This window comes from Nelumbo nucifera, chromosome 4 (assembly GCF_055504915.1).
Source record: "Nelumbo nucifera cultivar China Antique chromosome 4, China Antique-T2T, whole genome shotgun sequence".
Lineage (NCBI taxonomy): Eukaryota > Viridiplantae > Streptophyta > Magnoliopsida > Proteales > Nelumbonaceae > Nelumbo > Nelumbo nucifera.
This window is the reverse complement of record NC_142652.1, coordinates 33,708,481-33,730,198: the sequence shown is the minus strand read 5'-3', so window position 1 is coordinate 33,730,198 and position 21,718 is coordinate 33,708,481. Positions and strand designations below refer to the sequence as shown.

At 36.9% G+C, this 21,718-nt stretch overlaps 1 protein-coding gene across 3 annotated transcripts in view; it reads left to right on the top strand.

Annotated features, from left to right (window-relative positions):
* The window catches only part of LOC104607427 (ketose-bisphosphate aldolase class-II family protein), a 145,092-nt gene that overhangs the window by 75,193 nt on the left and 48,181 nt on the right, over positions 1 to 21,718 (top strand). For all 3 annotated transcript variants that reach the window (XM_088902420.1, XM_088902422.1, XM_088902421.1), the window contains 13 exons: positions 4,451 to 4,527; positions 4,694 to 4,748; positions 4,840 to 4,888; positions 5,125 to 5,262; positions 10,137 to 10,218; positions 10,317 to 10,395; positions 10,837 to 10,883; positions 11,263 to 11,474; positions 11,630 to 11,717; positions 11,941 to 12,060; positions 12,163 to 12,281; positions 12,358 to 12,430; positions 12,532 to 12,651. In XM_088902420.1, the coding sequence (XP_088758546.1) occupies positions 4,451 to 4,527; positions 4,694 to 4,748; positions 4,840 to 4,888; positions 5,125 to 5,262; positions 10,137 to 10,218; positions 10,317 to 10,395; positions 10,837 to 10,883; positions 11,263 to 11,474; positions 11,630 to 11,717; positions 11,941 to 12,060; positions 12,163 to 12,281; positions 12,358 to 12,430; positions 12,532 to 12,651 (1,259 nt within the window). The remainder of the gene's footprint in view (positions 1 to 4,450; positions 4,528 to 4,693; positions 4,749 to 4,839; positions 4,889 to 5,124; positions 5,263 to 10,136; positions 10,219 to 10,316; positions 10,396 to 10,836; positions 10,884 to 11,262; positions 11,475 to 11,629; positions 11,718 to 11,940; positions 12,061 to 12,162; positions 12,282 to 12,357; positions 12,431 to 12,531; positions 12,652 to 21,718) is intronic.

Below are 21,718 nucleotides of genomic sequence, written 5' to 3'. Positions count from 1 at the left end.
AACCTGTCTTGATATAAAAACTGTAAAAGAAAGTAGAAAAGAAAGAGAAGAAAAGGTTTCGGCTAAGAAAGATAGAGAAGAGAAATAGAAGAGAATGGGAGAAGCTCAGAATTAGGTCTGGCCACCCCTTTCATTAGATTATATACTCATAAATAAAAGAGAGTACAAAGACAAGTATGCCCTTAGTAAGCCGGCTACTTGTGAGAACTTAAAAACACTTTTAACTTAAAACATAAACTAATGGGCCTTATGGTTTCAAATGTCGCAACATTTCGCTAATGTTGCCTGACATATGTCGATGTCGAGGCTAACCGACATGAAAATGGATGGTAATATAAAAATTACATTATTTGGGTCGACATTTCCTATATTTCGGAAATATCGACCAAATCGGCCCAAATAACCAAGAAAAAAGACAATTTTTCCTATTATGGCAACATGATGGCGACTAATGTACATTAATAATATAATATATTAGTATACTATATTAATATAATACAGTATATTAATATAAATTATTCCATTAATAATTTCTATTTAATATTTCAAATAAAATATTTATAAAAAGAATTAACAAAAAATAAAAACAAAAGAATAAATTAATTACTTTATAATATAAAACATAAAATATTCTTCAAGTAATAAAATAGTAACTAGTTATTATTTTTAAAATATTTATTAAAATCAGAAAATGTTTATTAAATTTTATAATAAATCATAATTTATTATAAATTTAGTATTAAAAATCATATTAAGTTTTATAAGAAATCAGAATTTATCATAATCTTAATACTACAAAAAGGCGAATCAGTTCATTAAATTTATAATAAAACATAATGTATTATAACTTTAATATTTAAAAAATCAGAATAAATGTATTTCTATTTACTAGTGTGAAATAAATATATTAGAATTTATAATAAATCAGAATTAAAAATAAGAAAAGAAAATATCGGGTAACCTTGTAGAAACATCAAAATGCATAATAAATCAGTAAATCGTCATTTACTAATTTGTTATTGATGTTAGTTTCTTAGCTTTATATAATGGTTGGGAATAAGATAATAGTCTAGAAATATGTATTAATGCTTCTTTTATCATTGGACAATATATTATTGCATATTTCCACATATTTCATAATATTTATACAATGTCTCTAATTTTTACAATATTTCCCCTTGACATTTCCGACATATGTCCTATATTTTGGTAAGTGACATTTCCATCGGCATCGACATTTTAAACCTTGATGGGCCTAAGGCCCAATAACTCCCTAACTATGCTATGTAAATAAAAAAAAGTTATATCAGCCCAAAACTCAACAGTAGCATTAACTTTCGGGCTAACTCTACGCCTATATGCAAACTTTGAAAAAACCCAAGTAGATCATCTTTAATCATGTCTCAATATTTTATAGCAACATGGGAGGCAGGAAAAATGCTTCTATCAATTTCAACAACATGTCGATTTTTTCCTTTTAGCTACTCCATTTTGTTGAAGGGTGTGAGGACATGAGCTTTGATGAATAACTCCAAAGTCAGAAAGATAGGTAAAGAGATCCTTCTTAAAGTACTCCTTAGCATTATCAGATTGGAATACTTTGATGCGAGTTTTAAACTCAATGAGAACAAGTTAATTGTCTCATTAACTTTGGGACCTCATCATGAGAATGCATCAAGTAAATCCATGTATATCTGGAAAAATCATCAATAAATAAAATGAAGTATTTATAACCCCAATAGAAGGTATATGTTATAGCCCCCGCACATTAGAGTGCACGATATCAAAAGGAAATTTGGATCTTTTATTACTTAAGGGATAAGAATTTCTACAATGCTTTGGCAACTAACATGACTCATATTGTAGACTAGAAAGACTAACACTGTAACAACTTAGGGAATAAAGGATGCAAAGAAAAGGATAGATGACCCAAATGAAAATGACATAACATAATTTAATGAAAAGACTCAAACACTGTTGACTCCAAAGCCATCCTTTGTGATGATTACTGGTTCTTTTCATGCACATCAAGTAGGTACATCCTATTGGCCTCATGGCCACTTCTGATCACCTTTGAAACTTCAGGTCCTAGAAAACACAATGTGTGGAAAAGAAGGTTATAGAAAAATTCAATGATTTAGTCAAACTACTAACATAAAGAAGGTTGGTATTAAGCTTAGGTACATGGAGGACATAGGGTAGGGTAGGGTAAGGGTCTTGATGGCTCTAATGTCTCCCTTTCTAGAAATAGGAGCTAGAGAGCCATTGGAAAGGGAAATCTTGTCTCGATCAAGTAATAGCTATAAAGAACAAAAAAGGTTAGGTATACTAGTCATGTGATTGGATGCACCAGAATCAATAGTCCAAGGGATACAATGATTACCTGAAAGGATGCATGATTAACAATTGCACGAGTACCTAGGTGGGTAAAGGCTGTGGATGCTGAATTGCCTGTAGAGTTGAAGCTAACTTCTCTTTCCAAGTGATTCAAAAGTTTCCCATACTTCTCAAATTCAGTTCTCACAACTGCTAATTGCTCCACAGTGGACTTCTCCTCACTGGACCTCTTCTCACTATCTGGTATAGTGGCTGCATTAATATTTCCCCCTTCTTGTTATTTTTGAACCTCCTTGGCATCAAATGAGGATGTAGTTCCCAGCAGGTATCTCTAGTATGCTTAGGCTTCTTGCAGTAATCACATTTGACTGCCTTCTCCTTATCCACACTACCCTTTGGCTTCACTCCAGCATTAGAAAAATGATTAGTAGTAGAATTCTAAAGATGTACCTATCTTCTACTCTCCTCACTACTCACCAAAGAATATGCCTTAGACAATGTAATATCATCATTGGAGAGTATATTTTGTCTTGTGATGTCATATTCCAAGTTAACTCCTATAAGGAACTCAAACACCTTGTTTCTCTTCACCAACATTCTATATGTTTCAGCATCCTTGGTGCTCTCCCACACAATAGTTTCAAGTAGATCACTCTCTTGCCATAAAGACTTCAACATAGAGTACTGTACTACTAGAGGCCTCTCCCCCTGTCTTAAATTATTGATTTCATTTTTCAGCTTGTATGCCCTTGCAACATTCATCTTCTGAGAATATGTTTTAGCCACACTATCCCATATTTCCTTGCCTCTACTGCACACATGAATCTTCACAGATTGTGACCAAGCAAATAGTTGGTGCCATACCGCCATCTAGCTTCACTGTGGTCATATCACCCAACATGGATTCAATAGACCCTCCTGGACTACTTCCAGGTTCACCATTCTGCTTTATGTCAACTCCAGATGTCTCCATTGATCAAATGAAAACAAATGAAAAATAATTTTTACTTCAAATAAGATCTCCCAACATCCAGGAAGGGAAAAAAACAAAGAGATAGAATTTGACACTACCTGACAACCCAGAAGAAACTGAGAAAACTCAGTTGCTCCTACCAGCGATGGCAGAAAACTCTCCAACCAGGATCAATCTCACTAAGGGCCTCTAAGATGTCCTTCACACCCTGAGCGCCACTCTGGAAGGATCCCCTTGACCCTTTAACTTCAATTCTTCTCTAGTCGGCTAGGGTTTTTGGGCCAACTCTCCAAAACACTTCTTGGGCATCAAAAACTGATCTGAAAATCTCCAAAAACCTCCCACCAACTAGGCTGAATGAATCATTAATCAACTACCACCTTAGTTCTCCATACACATTGTGTATGGGATTAAAGAAAGAAAAAAAAAAGTAGGGTTGCTTTGCTCTGATACCAAGCTGACAATTAATGATGTAAAACAGTATATTTAATCAAAGAAAAAAAACAGTTGAAAATAGATCTGAAACAGCAAGGAAGAAGGGAGAAGAGAGGAGAAGAAAGGAAGAAGATTTTGGAAGCAGAGATCGTGACTTTCTCCCAGCCCTTTCTCTTTTATTAGATCAATCATAATTAAAGTGGAGATTACATGAATGCCCCTAGTAGGGTTTCTGTCGATAACAATAAAAGAAACAAGTAATAAAAGCAATAAAAGGGACCTTAGGCCCATAATAACTAATTCCCACAATAACAAAAATAAATAAATAAAGAGAGGTACAACTAGGGAGCTGTCCATCCCAATATCTCAACAGATCTCATAATCATTCTTAGTCCTATGAGTATATTAAAGTGGAGGGACACCAAAACAGGATAAAAAATACAATTTTGTTTGACAAATGTGAAAGTGTGCAAATTCAGAGTAATTAGTATAATTCCTTCTTCTGGACTTCTTTGTGTATGTAATATGGAAATGATATTGCTATAATTGTGTTTTGTGTTTTCATTTATGTCAGTGAAATATTTTTTACATGTTTTTCAATTAAAAGAATTACTTATTTATTCAAAGAACTGTAGAAGTATAGAAATTTTTATGCTTCAAAATTATGATGACCATAATATGATAACCCATCTATAAATGTTATAGATGAAGGCAGGGATTTGAAATTGGTGGATGCTCCTGTCTCTGGTGGTGTTAAGAGAGCAGCAATGGGATCACTTACGGTATGGAAGTTGAACTTTATTTGTTTGCAGTTCACAAATTCCTACTTCTAACGTATCTATTAATTTTTATTTTCTACAAAAATAGTGATTCTCTATGTTTTCTCCACATTCTTTTAATAGATTAGATCTGGTTTCATAATTAATCTTTTACTTCTTTCCCATTAAGATTATGGCATCAGGTTCAGATGAAGCTCTCAAGTCTGCTGGTTCTGTACTCTCAGGTAATGAGCCTATGGGTGAAGTTGATTATTCTTGGATCACATGAATTGTGGAAGTCTATGATGCTTATTCTTTAAATTTGCGTATGAACAGCCATGAGTAAGGAGCTTTATATTATTAGTGGTGGTTGTGGGGCTGGAAGGTATTCAGAGATGGTCTTTTTTAGCATTTGTTTCTTTCTTCTTCTACTAGGACACTGGATCTTTGCAATGTGAATTCCATGCACATGCTGACACATGGGCATTGCACGTCCATGCAAATCAGTTAGCTGTGTCATTTGCAATATATTGGTTCAGTTTAGAGATTCTTTTGTTTTTCATTGATTTCTTTTGAGAGGGTGCATCTTATGAACCTTTTCTAGAATGTTCTACTTTGCAGTTGTTTAAAGATGGTTAATCAACTGCTTGCTGGAGTACATATAGCATCAGCAGCTGAGGCAATGGCATTTGGGGCTCGGTTGGGTCTAAATACAAGATTGTTGTTTGAGTTCATTACAAATAGTGGAGGAACATCGTGGTATGTCATACAATCTTCAATGTACTTTTTGAAATGTCTATTTGAATATAACAATCAATTATAGACGAAGCCTTATCTTTTTCTATTTAGGGTTGGTTAGATGCATCCCATTATTACTCCACTCTATTTAGGGCAATATCTTCTGCTTAAGTGTAAGTCACATGATTTTTAGTTTTTTACTACCTCAGCAGCTCAATTCACAGCTTTTAGGCTCCCCCTTGATTTTTAAGCACCAATGTCTCCTAATTGGTGAAATTGTTTCCTTTTGTTGCTCATGGCAAAATCATCTAAGTCCATTTTCCTCATCACATGACTTTTTATACTTTTAGGATAGTTTTAACTTCCAAGTTCCTTAAATTCATTTCTTTTTAATATATTCATCCCCAGACTTGCCACCCATTGAACTCGAGATTCTGGTTTGTAATATGGACTACACCATTCTATAATTTATTTTCTGTGTTTGTTCCACAGTGCATTGCTTATAGCTTGAGGGTTAAATGTGGTAGTCTCCCATTTGTTTGTGGCTTAGGGAATTGAGGTTGTTCTGGAAAAACAGGAGCCTATATAAACCAACTAGGTCACATCCTGGTAGCTTACTTGGGTCTAATTGGTGGTGGAACTTCAATTCAGGACAAGCTGTATTCCTTGCTTCAGGAGATAAGATTGACCACTGCTAATTGAAATCAGGAAATTGGAGACTCTAAAGTGGTAATAAGATAGAGAATAGAATTCCCTTTTTTTGAAGAATAAAGATAAAAATTCATTAAAAAAAGAAAAGAAATACAACAAAAAAGGTGATGAGACATCACTTGAAGAAGAAGCACAACCAAAGGACCTAGCAATCAGACCTCAATGTCATGTGAATCAATACAAGGTCACGTAGGTCGTATTAAGGACTGTGATTCACATCTACTATCGTCTATCTCGGACCAGTTAACTTGCTTGAAGTCTTCGTCTTGCCCAAATGGAGTTTCCAGTGAAGCACAAACCTTCAACGTTGATTTTCTTAATGGCAGGAAGGAAAATCAGAAGGGTAAAGTAGACAAGAGAAAGCTTTTAGATCTTAATAGACCAAATTTTAAAATAAGTGAAATGTTAGGAGGGAGTGTCTTGACTGAGGTTAGAAAGAGAAAGGGAGAAAGGTGGATTTCGGTGATTGCCAAGTATGATAAAAGCGGTAAGAAGAGGATTGTTTGTGGAACAAGAGAAAATCTTGTTGATTGCCTGTCTTCTTCTGTGAATGGCTCTACTGGACATTGCTCTCAGGTTGGGGTGATGAGGAGTTTACTAGAAGGGCCTTTGAGGAGTTTGAAAGGAGAAGAAGGGAAGAGAAGTTGAATAAAAAAGTTCTTCAGGAAGGAGGCAAGGTATTGGACGTGGATGATTCAAGCTAGGAGGATGCTCTCATTGATGAAGATTAAACTAGAGAATTGAATTCCCTAGCCCTTCATTGCATCTCCATGCTATTAGAAAGGCTAGATTTTTGGCATCCAGGCTGAAGCTGCTGAACAACTCATTTTAGTAGATCCAAAACTAGAGAAGGGTTGCATGGAGATGAGTTGTGGGTCCTGCCCAAGGGTTCCATGGAGATGGTTTCTCTTATCTAGCAACAGTTCTTGTAGTTTTTTTCTAATTCAATAGAATTTTCTTTCATAGTAATTGAAAGATGCATTGTCTATAGCTTTCCTGTAAAACTTTTCCTTACAAGTTTGCTATGAATATATTACACAACACTTGGGGCTTCCTGTAGGGCAGAGGTGTATCTCTAATGTTGTGTGGGATCCCATTTTAGAAAGAGTTGAAAAGATATTGGTTTCATGGAAGCTGTGATACCTATCAAAAGGGGGATAAATCACTTTATTGAACAATATACTTGCAGCATTCCCACTTAATTTCTATCTCTCTTCCCTATCCCAGATCAGGTGGCAGCAAAGCTGGAAAGGATGATTAGAGACTTGCTTTGGAGAGATTGGAGGGAGGAGGAGAAAATCCATTTGGTGAACTTGAACATGGTATGCTCTCTCTCCCAAGGCATGGAGAGGATTGGGGGTGAGAATGCTGAGACTGATTAATGAATCCCTGCTAGGAAAATGGTTTTGGCACTTCAATGAGCAACCTGGAAGTTTGTGGAGTGGGATCTGGGCATCGCTAGAGAATCTTATGGGTGTATGGAAAGGGGTAGAAAAAATTTACAACCAGTTTGCTGCAACTATAAGGTATAAAGTGGGTAATATGCAGAGAGTCAGATTTTGGAGGGATATTTGGTGCCCTCACAGGCCACTCATGGATTTGTTCCCTTGATCCCTGCTCTATTTTTGGTTTCTAGGGACAGAAACTCACTAGTGGCTGATTGCTTTCAGGTGGCCAATTGTTAGGTGGTTTGGAATCCTGTTTTTAGAAGAAACCTTAATGGTTGGGGTTGAACAATTGGTGCAGCTGCATCATTTGCTTCTAAGTGCAGAAATTGATGCAAATAAGGTAGATAAGAGGATATGGAAATTCGGTTCTTCAGGATTTTTCCTACTCAAGTCTCTCTATATGCACTTGCTTAGGAAACCAACCTCTCCTTTCCCTAGTTCCAAGGTGTGGCTCCCTTGTATTTCATCAAAGGTGGCTTGTTTGGTATGGTGCTGTGTTAGACAAGTGTTTGACATGGAACAGCTTGATGAAGAGAGGAATATATCTGGACTCAGTGTCTTGTGTCTTTTGCCAGAAGGGTGTGGGGACTGCTAACCACTTATTTCTGCACTGTCAATTGCCTTATGTTCTTTGGAGCATATTTCAGAGATGCTTTGGGGTAATGAGATGTTTACCAGCAACAGTATCAGATATTATTTGGAGCTGGAACCTGATTGGATTAAACAAGAAGGGGCGAATCATAAGGGATTCCATACTAGCTGTGATTATTTGGAATATATGGAAGGAAAGAAAGAATCGAATTTTTAACCAAGTTCAGGCATTCAGAGGAGACAACCAGTAGAGTCTGTAGCACACTATATCTCTGGCTGTGTATCCTCCCAATATTTAAGGAATTTTCTTTCTCAAAATTTCTCAATCATTTTTTTTGTAATGATTATGGGTGCACAGGCTCAGGTACATAATGTTGTGCATAGGGGCTAAACGTTGCAATTTTTTGTGGTTTGCGGTTTCTTTTTCAAAAGACATGCAACACCCCAATCTTTTGAAGATATATGTGGTAATTCATAATAATTTCTTTCTTTTAGGAGTTCTATTTTTGTGGCTTGAGCTTCTTTTTACTCATCTGTAGCGGCATGTATAGAGAAATCAGCAGATTACATCATCATCACTTTCCCTGTACTCTTTTCACTATTTACAAGAGAGTATGCCTGAGAAACTGAAGTGTCATTACGTGTCAAAATATGCAGCCTGTTAATGTCATAAATATGTGATTTCTCTCAACCAATCACTTTTAGGTATTAGTATTTTCCTTACACTTCTATTTAACTGCTTCTAGATGATCAATCTCTTACTAGAATGACTGCAAAGTGGAGAAATAAAGTGCAAGAGACATCTCCCCCTGCTTTAATGTATTCACTTGCAGTTTAAGCTGATATTAAGCCCTAGCAACATCCAATGGCTAGAAGTCTCAGAAACTCCATCCACCACCTCCTTTGCTCTCTTCATCCATAAATAATTCCAACTAATGTGTAGATGCATAGAATTAATCAGACATGAATTCATCCATAAATAATTCTCTGATTCTTCTTGACTTTTTTGGGCAGACTAGATTCCACTTCTAGGCAGAAAATATCTTCAATTTCTTCTCCAAAATTCTTCTAAAAATCAGTTGATCAGGTGTCATGTTCTATGGTGATATAATATATTTTCAAAGAGAAAAGATGGTTTTCTCTGATACCAAGTTGACTTCCTTAATTCATATCTAAATGCAGAAACTAATATAAAAATTGATTGATTTCAAAGTAAATCAACTAGTAACAGTTCAGAAAAGAAGAGGAAGACGAATAGAAGAATAGAGAGAAATTGCAAGTTTGGGAGCAAAACTGAATGGGTCGTGCACCCCATTCTATTCATCATATGAGAGCAATTATAATTAAAAGAAAAAGTACAAATCTGCCCATAGTGAGTGGCAGCAATAAGAACAATATGAAAAAGATATAATAAGAAATAACAAAGCCCATTCATATAACAGCAGTATAGTAAAAATAGCCCACGAATGAGATTCTAAGAAGCTGGACTGAAGTAGCACAGACAGATGTTCCTAAAGAAGTTGTGAGAGCGGAGTGGAAGCCACCTGCACTGAACAAATTAAAACTAAACTTTGATGGGAGCTCCTTTGGCAACCTGGGAAGGTCAGGTATAGGAGGTGTTATTAGAAATCATCTAGGTGAGGTTGTGGCACTCTTCTCAGGACCAATAGGTATTGGTGACTCAATACAGGCTGAATCATTGGCTCTACTTCAAGGCTTAAAGATGGCTGAGCAGATTGGTACAACAGACTTAGAAATAGAAGGAGACTCACTGCTGGTCATTTCTTGGGCTAAAAACATTTCATCAAACCTTAGAAGCTCAAATTTATATACAGAGAAATTGACATAATTGCAAGGAAGTTCAACACAGTTCGGCTGGATCAAAAGGACTGCAAATGGGTTGGCAGGCACTCTAGAAAAACAGGGGGCAAATAGATCTACCTTGTACTGGGCAGAACTGTAAATGCTTTGTAGTGTTTGCAGATTGGGTTAATGCTTTCTGCAACCTATATCTATTGTATTTCAATATTTCTCTGTTATTAATAAAATCTTTTTGCTGATAAAAAAAAAATATGTGTGAAGTGCCATAATCTAATGGTTCAAGTTTATAGATAAAAACATTGAAGATTTGGGGTTCTATTGCAGGATGTTTGAGAACCGGGTACCGCACATGTTAGACAATGACTATACACCATACTCTGCACTCGATATTTTTGTGAAGGATCTGGTATGAAATAAAATTTAGTTTATGGTTTCCTTATCCTAGAAAAATATTGCATTATACAATATCCTGATCAGTACTTTCGTGGCAATAATTGTTTGCAGGGTATTGTGTCTCGTGAGTGTTCATCTCATAAAATCCCACTGAATATTTCAACTGTTGCTCACCAACTTTTTCTGTCAGGTAGAATTGACTAGATCATTGTAATCCTCTTCTTACTCAATTTCTCCTGCACCATTAGAGGATATGAATTAGATAAATGATGAATTATGTTCCTAATTAACTTCCAATAAAGTGGAGAATGTAGGTAACATAGTCCTATGGTTCAATTTAAGGTGATAGAATGTAAAGATGATTATGTAAATTTTATTTTCTCCCAAGTACTGTGTGTATTTCCACTGCAACCCATTACTTTTCTGCCAACATAATATTTTGGAGACCAGTTTGTGGTTAGCATCTATCAACTGTTTCTTTGAATGTCTACCTTGGTTCAAGTATGCTGTAAATGTGTAATATACTTCTATGTGTTTGTTCTAATGTAGTCTGGGTCTCCTTCCATGATCTTTCCAAGCTTACTTGCATACAACCATACATGTAATAATTAATTATGCTTCCACTGAGCAGGGTCTGCTGCTGGCTGGGGTCGGATTGATGATGCTGCTGTAGTTAAGGTATAAGCTTATATTGGTTTTGCAGAGTCATGTGCTTATATTTGAAAACTCAGATAGACAATCTTATATGAGTATGAATAAAATATTTAATATTATAATCCAGATCAAATTCTTCTTCATTGACAGTTAAGCATTATTATATTTCAGATACTTGCATGCATCTATTTAGGGTTGGATAAATATATAAATTTATATAATGGGCAGCAGAAAGATAAGAAGAAATCTATAAATATGTTATAAAATTTGAGTTCTTTAAACCACCAGAAACATGGTGGCGTGAGACACTTAACAAAGCCTGGATGTATTAAAGTGAGACAGAAGGCCACTTATGGTTGGTTGTAGTAACAGGCTCATCTGCAGTTTGGTCCTCTCTTTATAGGTGTATGAGACACTCACAGGAGTTAGAGTTGAAGGGAAGCTTCCAATTCTTAAGAAGGAAGATGTCTTCAAATCTCTCCCATTGGAGTGGCCACGGGATCCCATTGAAGATATCTGTAGATTGGGTCAGAATGCATCGAAGACTTTGGTTGTTCTTGATGATGACCCAACTGGAACCCAAACCGTTCATGACATTGAAGTCTTAACAGAGTGGTGAGTTTCTCTGGTTATACATGTTATGATCTGAACAGTTAGTCATTCCACTAGAGAGTAATTCCCTGAACATCATATTATTTAACCGTAATACATCTGTTCCTCCATAAGGTACATTTCAGGAGATTACTAACTGTATTATATTTTCTATGCAGGAACATTGAGTCACTTGTTGAACAGTTCAAGAAAAGATCAACTTGCTTTTTTATTTTGACTAATTCTCGATCTCTGAGTTCTGATAAGGTAAAGGGATTTTAATCAGAAAGGTCGACATCTCAATTTCCAAAGTTTGTACCTTGTCAGAGAAGGAAGACTCCAAAATTTGTTGCCTCCTCAGAGATGATTTTGGTTATTGGACTCTGATTTAGGGACAAATATATATTTTAACAAATATAATTATGGAACCATGCAATAGAGGCTGTTCATTTAGAAATTATACCCTAACCAAAACGTTGATTTCTCACAGGCTATTGAATTGATAAAAGAAATCTGCCAGAATTTGGACACTGCAGCTAAGTCTGTTAAAAATGTTGGCTATACCGTGGTTCTGAGAGGGGACTCTACACTCCGTGGTCACTTCCCAGAGGCAAGATCTTTGAGTCTCTAGTTGTGAATTAATGTATTCTGTTGTTTATGTTCAAACAGTTACTTCTTAACACCAAGATGGTTGCCTTTTTTCTTATTTTAGGAAGCAGATGCAGCTGTTTCAGTACTAGGAGAGATGGATGCATGGATTATTTGCCCCTTCTTTCTGCAAGGAGGGCGTTACACTATTGAAGATACACACTATGTGGCTGATTCTGACAGGTACCTCTGTTGGGCAATGTTGTATACTTGTTCAACCTGAAAAGTACTGACACTTCTATTGATGTGTTTGTGTTAGGCTTGTTCCTGCAGGAGAGACTGAGTTTGCTAAAGATGCTGCCTTCGGCTATAAATGTTCAAACCTTCGTGAGGTTTATTTTCTCTCTTCTATGCACATGCATATTATAGTGCTCCATGCTATATATGCCAATGGAAATTGGTCTAATGGTTATCTTATGGGTTTCAATGATAGTGGATTGAGGAGAAAACAAAAGGTCGGGTACCAGCCAGTTGCGTTGCATCTATTTCCATCCAGCTCTTAAGGAAAGGGGGACCAAGTTCTGTTTGTGATCATCTATGCAACTTGAAGAAGGTATATTGTTTATTTCTGCCTATGCATGTATTGTTCAGCACATCCATCTTTATATTGTTTGACTACTATCTATGATCATACCTTGATGCTTAAGTAAACATTTGGATGATCTTTGGTCTTTCTAGAAACCTCATTTAGAGATTTGTAGTAGTTATTTCTTCAGATTACCAGGGTACCAAAACCAAAAGTAAATTAGTTATTTAGATCTTAATTTCACTTTAGGTTCTATTTTTCTCATAGGTTGATGCTATAAAAGCTGTATCCAGTCCACCTCTCTCAAGACCCCAGATAGCTGGGACCAACATTGAGTAATGGCCCCATTTTCTGTTGATGCTATGATAGCAGGGACCTAAAATCTCAGAATGACAAGCTTATAAACATAGATTTGAATCTGAATGCATCCACTTTGTGCAATGATAATAATAAAGAGAAAGAAAAAAGAAGGCTGAAGGTTAGGCCCATATCCAGTCCACTCCTCCCAAGACCCTGGTTTGGCAGGATCAACATTGTGTAATGGCCCTTACAGATGCTCTAAAATCAATATAGATGCTGAAGATAGCCTTAGGGGTGCAAATCAGGTAGCCAATTTGAAGGATTTCCACTGCATCAGGCCCGGGCCCTCAGGATAGGCCCCTTCAAAATTTTATAAATGATGAACCCTTCTTTGCCCAAGTTATACTATTTGTCTTTTGATTTGTTGAATAAAATTGGAATATTGCCAATATTTTAGGTCAGTGCTTTTTATTCATTCTTTAGGTCAGTTCTGTATCGATTTTTCCAGAGTTTTGGCAAATATTTAAGGAACGTAGTTTTTTTTTCATGCTAGTTTGTATTTTTGTTTTTTTCCTTGACTTGATACTACTATCTTTTCCATAAAAATATAGGAGTTAAGCCTTTGTATCTCTGTTTCATTTTCCTTCTAATGAATTTAATGTGGCAAGAATGCCTTCTAAAGTTTTCTACGATCCTGAAGGTGTGGGAGATTTTAAAAGCTACTACTAATACTAGGAACAGCATTTCTAAAATTGAAAAGGGTTTCCTAATCAGGTGATATAGTGGGACTCTAGATCAGCCATCTAGTCATCTACTCAATCTCATTGTCCAGACCATCCTATATCCCACCTTGTATTGGCCTTTCCCCCATTGAAATTAGCTTTTCAATCATTCAATGTTATTATTTTCAATTTAGAAGCTGTCCACATAAAAGGTTTTTGTTACACATGGCCAAGACTTTTGAGCTGAAATTTCTACCATGGATAGAAGGTGAAGAGATGAGCATGTAGATCCTTCGTAATCCTTCTTGGCCACCACAAGCAATCTTTTCACATGTAAGATTTGAGTAATTCAGAGTTCTAGGTAAATGACTTGCAAACTATTTTCTTCTAAAATAGTTTGGATTCAGGTCTATTTTCACATGAAATGAGACATACCTTTCTTTGGGAAAGTTCCTCCAAGCTATTAAAAAAAACCTTAAAGATCCTTCTTTTCATTTTTGGAAATTTAACTTAAAGATTGTTGGTTTTAAACCAAGAATAAATAACTTCTTTTGGTTCATCTGTGTTCAAATCCATTCCAGAGACTTGTAGGGAGACTCTTATATTTGTATATGACCAGGCCTGATATTGCCTATGCAGTGGGTGTTCTTAGTCAGTTCATGCATAATCCTAAGACCAGAGTTTTCAAGGCACCAAGGCGAGGCTAGGCGACAGGGGGGCAACTTGTTGCCTAGTCGCCTAGGCGGGCGCGTAGGGTAGTTCCCTAGGTTCCATAACCATATTTCCTTAATAATTATTCATAATTTTCATAAGAGAAGTACAAATTTCATGTTTAAGTCTAGAAAATCAACATTTTATGAGAAGAAAAAGAACAAAGGAAAGAAAATTCAAAAAATATAGGGGAAGAACCCCTACTTTTGTTATAGGAATGAAAAAAAGAAACAGTGGAAGAAGAAGAAGATGTGGAAGAAGAAAATGTGTTGATTAGACAAAATTTTAAGTTCTTCCCTTGCTTATTGGTTCAGGTTTTGAAAATTTTGAGGGTTCAATCAAGGATCAAAATTTTGATATGATACGCCTTGTATCAGGTGTATTGTATTGTATCTTTGGAGTCTCGATACTTTCGGGGACCCTTTTTTTAAATAATATATATATATATATATATTTAAAATTGAAATTGACAACCAAAGAAGAAAAAAAACAGGGGGAGTATCGTAACAAGTACTAATACACCTCTACCCATCTACCGATACACAAAGGTGTATCAATACTTTGAACCATGGGTTCAGTACAGTAGTTAGCAATGTTTGCATTGATTAAACCCTAACAAATAAGAAAATAATAAAAAGAAATTAGTATATAAACACATAAAATGAATATTCTAGTTTAATAATTTCTATTTTATAATTATAATGTCAAAAAATTTAAAATATAAAAGTATTTTATAACCAGTGCACAAAACTGCTAGGCGACTGGGCGAGGCGAGCCTCTAAGGGCACCTTGTCGCCTAGGCGTCACCTTGACAACTATGCCTAAGACAATTCACTTTGAAGCTGCAGAAAGGATTCTTAGATACCTCAAGAAGTTCCCAAGAGCTAGTTTGCTGTTCCAGAAACATGGGCATCTAAAGGTTGAAGTGTATACAAATGCTGATTGGGTAGGGGTAGTCGATGACAGAAAGTCTACCAATGGGTATTGTACCTTTGTGGGAGGAAACTTAGTCAACTAGAAAAGCAAGAAGCAAAGTGTGGTGGTAGGTCCAGTGCTGAAGTGGAACACAGAGCTATGTCTCATGGAGTTGCTGAAATCATGTGGATAAAAAACCTGTTAGGTGAACTGGATTTTGTAGTTAACAAACCCGTGCCACTTTATTGTGACAATAAAGCAGCTATCAACATTGCTACTAACCTAGTCCTTCGTGATAAAACAAAACATATTGAAGTGGACAAGCATTTTATTAGAGAAAAGGGACGAAGAGGGAAAAACCGAGATGAAGAGAAGAGAAGAGAAGGGAAGAAGAGAGGAGAAAGAAAGAATAGAGAGAAAGGGGGTTCAGACTTGTTGTGTCTAGTCTACTGCCCCAAGTGCTATTTATATTAGGAAAAGAGGTTTAATGATAGGAATACCCCTGTCACTAGAAACAACAGAAAATAACATTTTAACAACAACATAATCAGAAGGAAACATATGAAGAGGTGGGACCACAAGTTGGTCAATCATTTTCTCTACACTCCCCCTCAAGTTGGGAAAATATATTTATCATTCCCAACTTGCTTAAATCTGTCTCAAGCTCGATTCTGTTGATGGCCTTGGTGAAGACATCAGCAAGCTACATATCAGTGGCAACATAAGGAAGGCATACTTATTGAGAGGCAACTTTCTCTTGGATGAACAATGTTAACGGTCGCCTAGTTATCACAATACAGCATTGAGGGTCTTTCAAACTCAATTCCCAATTCTGTAAGGAGTTTCAGCCATAATATTTCAGCAGCACGCCAACACCATTAGCCATAGACCTGTATTTGGCTTTAACACTGTAGCAAGCAACAACATTTCGTTTCTTGCTCCTCCAAGAGAATAGATTTTCTCCAACAAAGGCACAATACCCTAAGGTAGATCTCTTATCATCAATATAACCTGCCCAATTTGCATCAATGTATACTTCTATTTTCATATGTCCATTATTTTCAAAAAATATACCTCGGCCTGGACACCTTTTCAAGTAGGCTAAAATCCTTTCAACAGGGAGGTGAGAGGTCTTGGGAGAGTGCATGTACTGGATAACAACACTGACAGCATAAGAAATGTTAGGGTGAGTCAGGCATGGGTAGAGAAGCCTTCCTACAAGTCGTTGATGCATACCTTTATCTTCAAGCGGCTTACCATCTTTTGCTTTTATCTTATGATTTTGCTCAATGGGTGTACCTGCAGGCTTAGCTCCCAATTTTCATGTTTCTTCCATGAGATCAAGAACATACTTCCTCTGGGAAATAAAAATGCCATGCTTGGACCTTGCCACTTCAATCCCAAGGAAATACCTCGACTCACCTAGATCCTTTACTTCAAATTCTTGATTAAGCAGTTGCTTAAGAGAATTAATTTCATCAATATCACTTCCTGTCACAACAATGTCATCAACATACACAACTATGAGAGTCAAAGTAGATCCTTTCTTCTTAATGAAAAGAGTGTGGTTAGATTGGGCTTGAACATAGCCAAATCTTTCCAAAGCAAGTCTGAATCTATCAAACCATGCCATTGGAGATTGTTTTAGACCATACAATGCTTTCTTCAACTTTCAAACTTTGTTACCAATCTCTGCATCATAAAAACTAGGAGGCAACTCCATATACACCTCCTCCTACAAGTCACCATTTAGAAATGCATTTTTAACATCCATCTGAAATAATGGCCATGAGAAGTTAGCAACAAGAGACAATAAAACCTTGAGTGTGTTCACTTTTGCAACGGGTGCAAAGGTTTCCAAGTAATCTATACCATAAGTTGAGTGTATCCCTTAGCAACCAGTCTAGCTTTATATCTTTCAATTGTACCATCGGCATTATACTTTATTGTGAATATCCACCTACACCCAACAAGTTTCTTCCCTCTTGGCTAATCTACTAGTTCCAAAGTATCCACTTAGGGACAACTAGGGCTTCTTGCATAGTTCTAGGAATAGGAATGGCAGCAATGGAGGTTAAAAAGGACTTATATGATGATGAAAGGTGGTCATAAGAAAGGAAATGGGAGATACAATGGGCAGTGGATGAGGTACAACGATGCTTCCCCTTGCGTATTGCAATTGGGAGGTCAAGGTCATCTAAGGATGGTTGAGGCTCAGTAGTGGAGGTGGGTATATCACTAGTAGTAGGAGTGGGTAAGGAGGAGGCAATACCTGAATTTGGTGCCGCAAAGGAGACAATAAATGGCCTGGATTGATCATTATTGGAACCAACTTGCCTCCACCATCTTCTGTAAAACACCCTTAATTCTTTACACTTTTGACAACTCCCCTCATTACACTCCCCTCCATTCGCAAGAATAGGCAAAGGGACATCTTGAGCAAAAGTGCCCTGCTCACCACTCTCCCTCTAAGGTAGAACTCTAGGGTAATAGGGGACATCTTCAAAGAAGGTGACATCCATAGATACAAACCTGGTTCTTGAGATAGGGTCATAACAACAACACCCTTTTTGATTTTGTGTATACCAAAAGAAGATACATTTGGTAGTCTTAGGGTCAAATTTTGAGCGGTTAGGCCCAAGGTTTTGGACAAAATAGATGCAACCAAAAGTTTTTGGAAGAATAGAAAACTACTCCTTATCAGGATTCAACAAGTTAAAAGGAGCTTTCATGTCCAAGACTTGTGAAGGAATCCTATTAATGAGATAAACAGTAGTGAGAATGGCATCCCCCATAAACATATAGGAGCATTATAGTTCAACATGATGCTTCTTGCAACTTCAAGGATGTGCCTATTTTTCCTCTCAGCTACCCCATTCTGCCGAGGTGTATGGGGACAAGTGCTCTAATGAATAACTCCATGCTCAAAGAGATAAGAAACTAAGGGTTTTGCAAAATATTCTTTGGCATTATCAGATCTGGGATTTTTTATTTTAATCCCAAAATGAGTCAGGATCATTTGATGAAAAACACAAGTCAAAGTGGGAACCTCATCTCGAGAGCGCTTGAGGTAAACCCATGAAAATCAAGAGTAGTCATCGACAAACAATAGAAAATATTTGTACCCTCCCATAGTAGGAATATGATAAGGCCCTTAAACATCGGTATGCACAATTTCAAAAGGAATAAAACTTCTTTTGTTACTTTGTGAATAAGCTGATCTACAATGCTTTGCCAAGTCACATTTATCAAAAGAAATGTGTTGCCAATTCACAACTCTCACACTTCAAAATGGACACTCGGATTGACTCAAACAAAGTAGGAAAAAGACTCTTTAAAGACCTAAAAGAAAGATGACCAAATCAATTATGCCAAACCATAATTTGACTCACAGACTATGACACGAAAGACTTCCCAGATTCTTTACTCTTCCCAAGTGGATGTTCAAGCAAATAGATCCCATTCATCTAACGGCCAGTCCTAATCACTTTCCTCGTTGCCAGATCCTGGAAAACACAATGATCAGGGAAAAAGGTCACTGAATAGTTCTGATGTTTAGTGATACTATTGATTGAAGTAGACAAGTACTTAGTTTAGGAACATGCAGAACTGAGGATAAGGAAATAGCATTAGAGTCCTTGATGTCTCCCTTGCTTGAAATAGAGACAAGAGAGCCATCAGCAATAGACACTTTGTCTTTGTAGAGGACAAGCAATAAGTGTGAAATAAGGAAGGCAAACTGGTCGTATGATCATATGCTCCTGAATCTACAATCCAAAAATGGCTAGTGTTACCTGGGGTTGAGGCATGATAGGTAGTGGCCCATATACCTGATTGAGCAAAAGCAGAAGTGGGAGGAATAGAATGAGACTATCCAGAGATGCCTACTTCACTCTCCAGCTGAGATAAAGCAGCCCTAACTACAACCAATGATGCATCAAGAGAACTGGATCTAGTGTTGGGTGTGGATGAAGCTCTTATGGTTACAGTTGCATTTGCATTTCCTTTCTTATTCCTAAGTCTTTTTGGAATTAGTTGAGGATGAAGCTTCCAACAAGTGTCCTTAGTATGTTTTGGATTCTTACAATAGTCACAAAACACATCCCTCTTTCCTTCCTTCTTTACTTTTCCTTATCACCTTCAGTCTTCAGTTTTATGGCTGCTAAAGTCTAAAGCTAATTCCGTAGATGGAATTTGTAACATAACTTTTCTCCTACTTTCCTCACTATGTACCAGAGAGTAGGCTTGAGATAAAGAGACACTATCTCTAGTGAGAACTGAGAAGTTGTCTTACAATGTCATAATCAGAGTTTAGCCTAGCCAGAAATTCAAACACTCTATTTTTCTCAACTAATTTCTTGTATATGGCAGCATCTTCCTGGCTCTCACTCAATAGTCTCAAGATGATCAATCTCATGCCACAATGATTTCAAGGTGGAGAAATAAATTGACACAAGTTCCTCCCCTGTTTAAGATTATTCGCCTCATTTTTCAATTCATCGGCTCTAGCAACATTAAGGGGCTGAGAATAGGTTTCTTTCATATTGTCCCAAAACTCCTTAGCTGTCTTTGCCCAAAGATAGTTTCTACTGATATTAGGCTGCATGGAATTGCATAACCAAGTCATAACCACATAATTTTCTTGGACACATTTAGCAAGGGAAGGGTCCTCCTGAGCTGGTTTCTGTGTCTCCCATCACATACCCCAGCTTTCCCCTTCCTCCAATGGCCATCATGGCTGATTGGGCCCATTCCAAATAGTTTGTTCCATCAAACTTGACTGTAGTAATCTGAAATGAACTGTTGTTAGTAGAATTTCCAGCTCCTACAAGTCCTCCGTATGATTTGGTCTCATTTCCAGATATTTCCATGCTGTAATGAACAATGGATAGTCACAGAATGGAAGGTACAGCACTGTCCAACATCCTTTTCAACAAACAATTATTTCAAGTACTGCCCAGCAGCACCCAGAATAAAAAAAAAAAAAAAAACAAGGGAAAATTCCCAATCAGTACCCTGTAGGGCCTGTACTTTGGCTTGAGTGACAATTAAGTACCCAAACTTTCAAAATGTGACAATCCAGTACCCGCCATTAATCAGTCATTGAGTGACATTTGAAAAGACACAAATACCCTTCGAGTTTCATCTAATTCTCTTTATTAACCATCCAAATGTTGACAAAAAATTAACAGTCCCAAATCCTAGCCTCTTCTATTCAAAAATAGTTGGTGACTATTTAGAAGAAGCTAGAATTTGGGACTGTTCATTTTTTGTCAATATTTAAATGGTTGATAAAGAGAATTAGATGAAAATCGAAGGGCATTTGTATCTTTTCAAATGTCACTTAACGGATGATTAACAGACTGGTTAACGGCAGGTATTGGATTGTCACATTTTGAAAGTTCAGGTACTAGATCATCACATTTTGAAAGTTCGGGTACTGGATTGTCGCATTTTAAAGTTCGGGGACCAAAGTACAGGGTACTGATCCGGAATTTTCCCTAAAAAAAATATTCAGAGGCTTTTCTACGAACACAAGGTGAGAGGCTGAAGTGAACAAAACTGTCAACAACTCAGCCCAGAAACACAGTCCGCAAAGAAACCCAAAAACCAGTACAAGAGAAGAGAAATCTGACTGTCACTCCTCCCAGAGGATTCCAAAAAACTTCAGACGTCTGTCAATCCAAAAAAAGAATGAAAAACAACCCAGAAAGTACTAGGTGCCACTCCCAATCTCTGATTCAAAGCCCTAAATCAGAAACTGACCTGTTTTCTCTGATTCTTCCTAGTCACCGGGCAGCTCTCCAAGTTTTCTGAACCTTGGGCACCTCCTTCAATCACCAATGACCTCCAAGAACCAGGTGATTCAAGCTGAAACTTCCAGCCCTAGAAATACTCTCATGTAGTTGGCTGGACTACACCTACATGAGAGCCCTAATCAGTCTTAGGCCTGCTCTGATACCAAGTTGTCTGAAACCGATGAGGTCCAGACCTGTTTAGCAAGGAGAAGTCAGAAATGAAGAGGGAAAAACAGAGATGAAGAGAAGAGAAGAGAAGGGAAGAAGAGAGGAGAAAGAAAGAATAGAGAGAAAGGGGGTTCAGACTTGTTGTGTCTAGTCTGCCGCCCCAAGTGCTATTTATATTAGGCTTATAATAAAAGAGGTACAATGATAGGAATACCCGTCACTAGAAACAACAAAAAAGAACATTCTAACAGCAATATAATCAGAAGGAAAAATATGAAGACGTGGGACCACAAGTTGGTTAATCATTTTCTCTACACCACTCTATTGTGACAATAAAGCAACTATCAACATTGTTGGTAACACAGTCTTCCATGATAGAACAAAACATATTGAAGTGGATAAGCATTTTTTTAGAGAAAAACTTGTGAGTGGAGAAGTGTGCACTCCATATGTCAGCTCAGAGGAACAACTTGTAAGCTT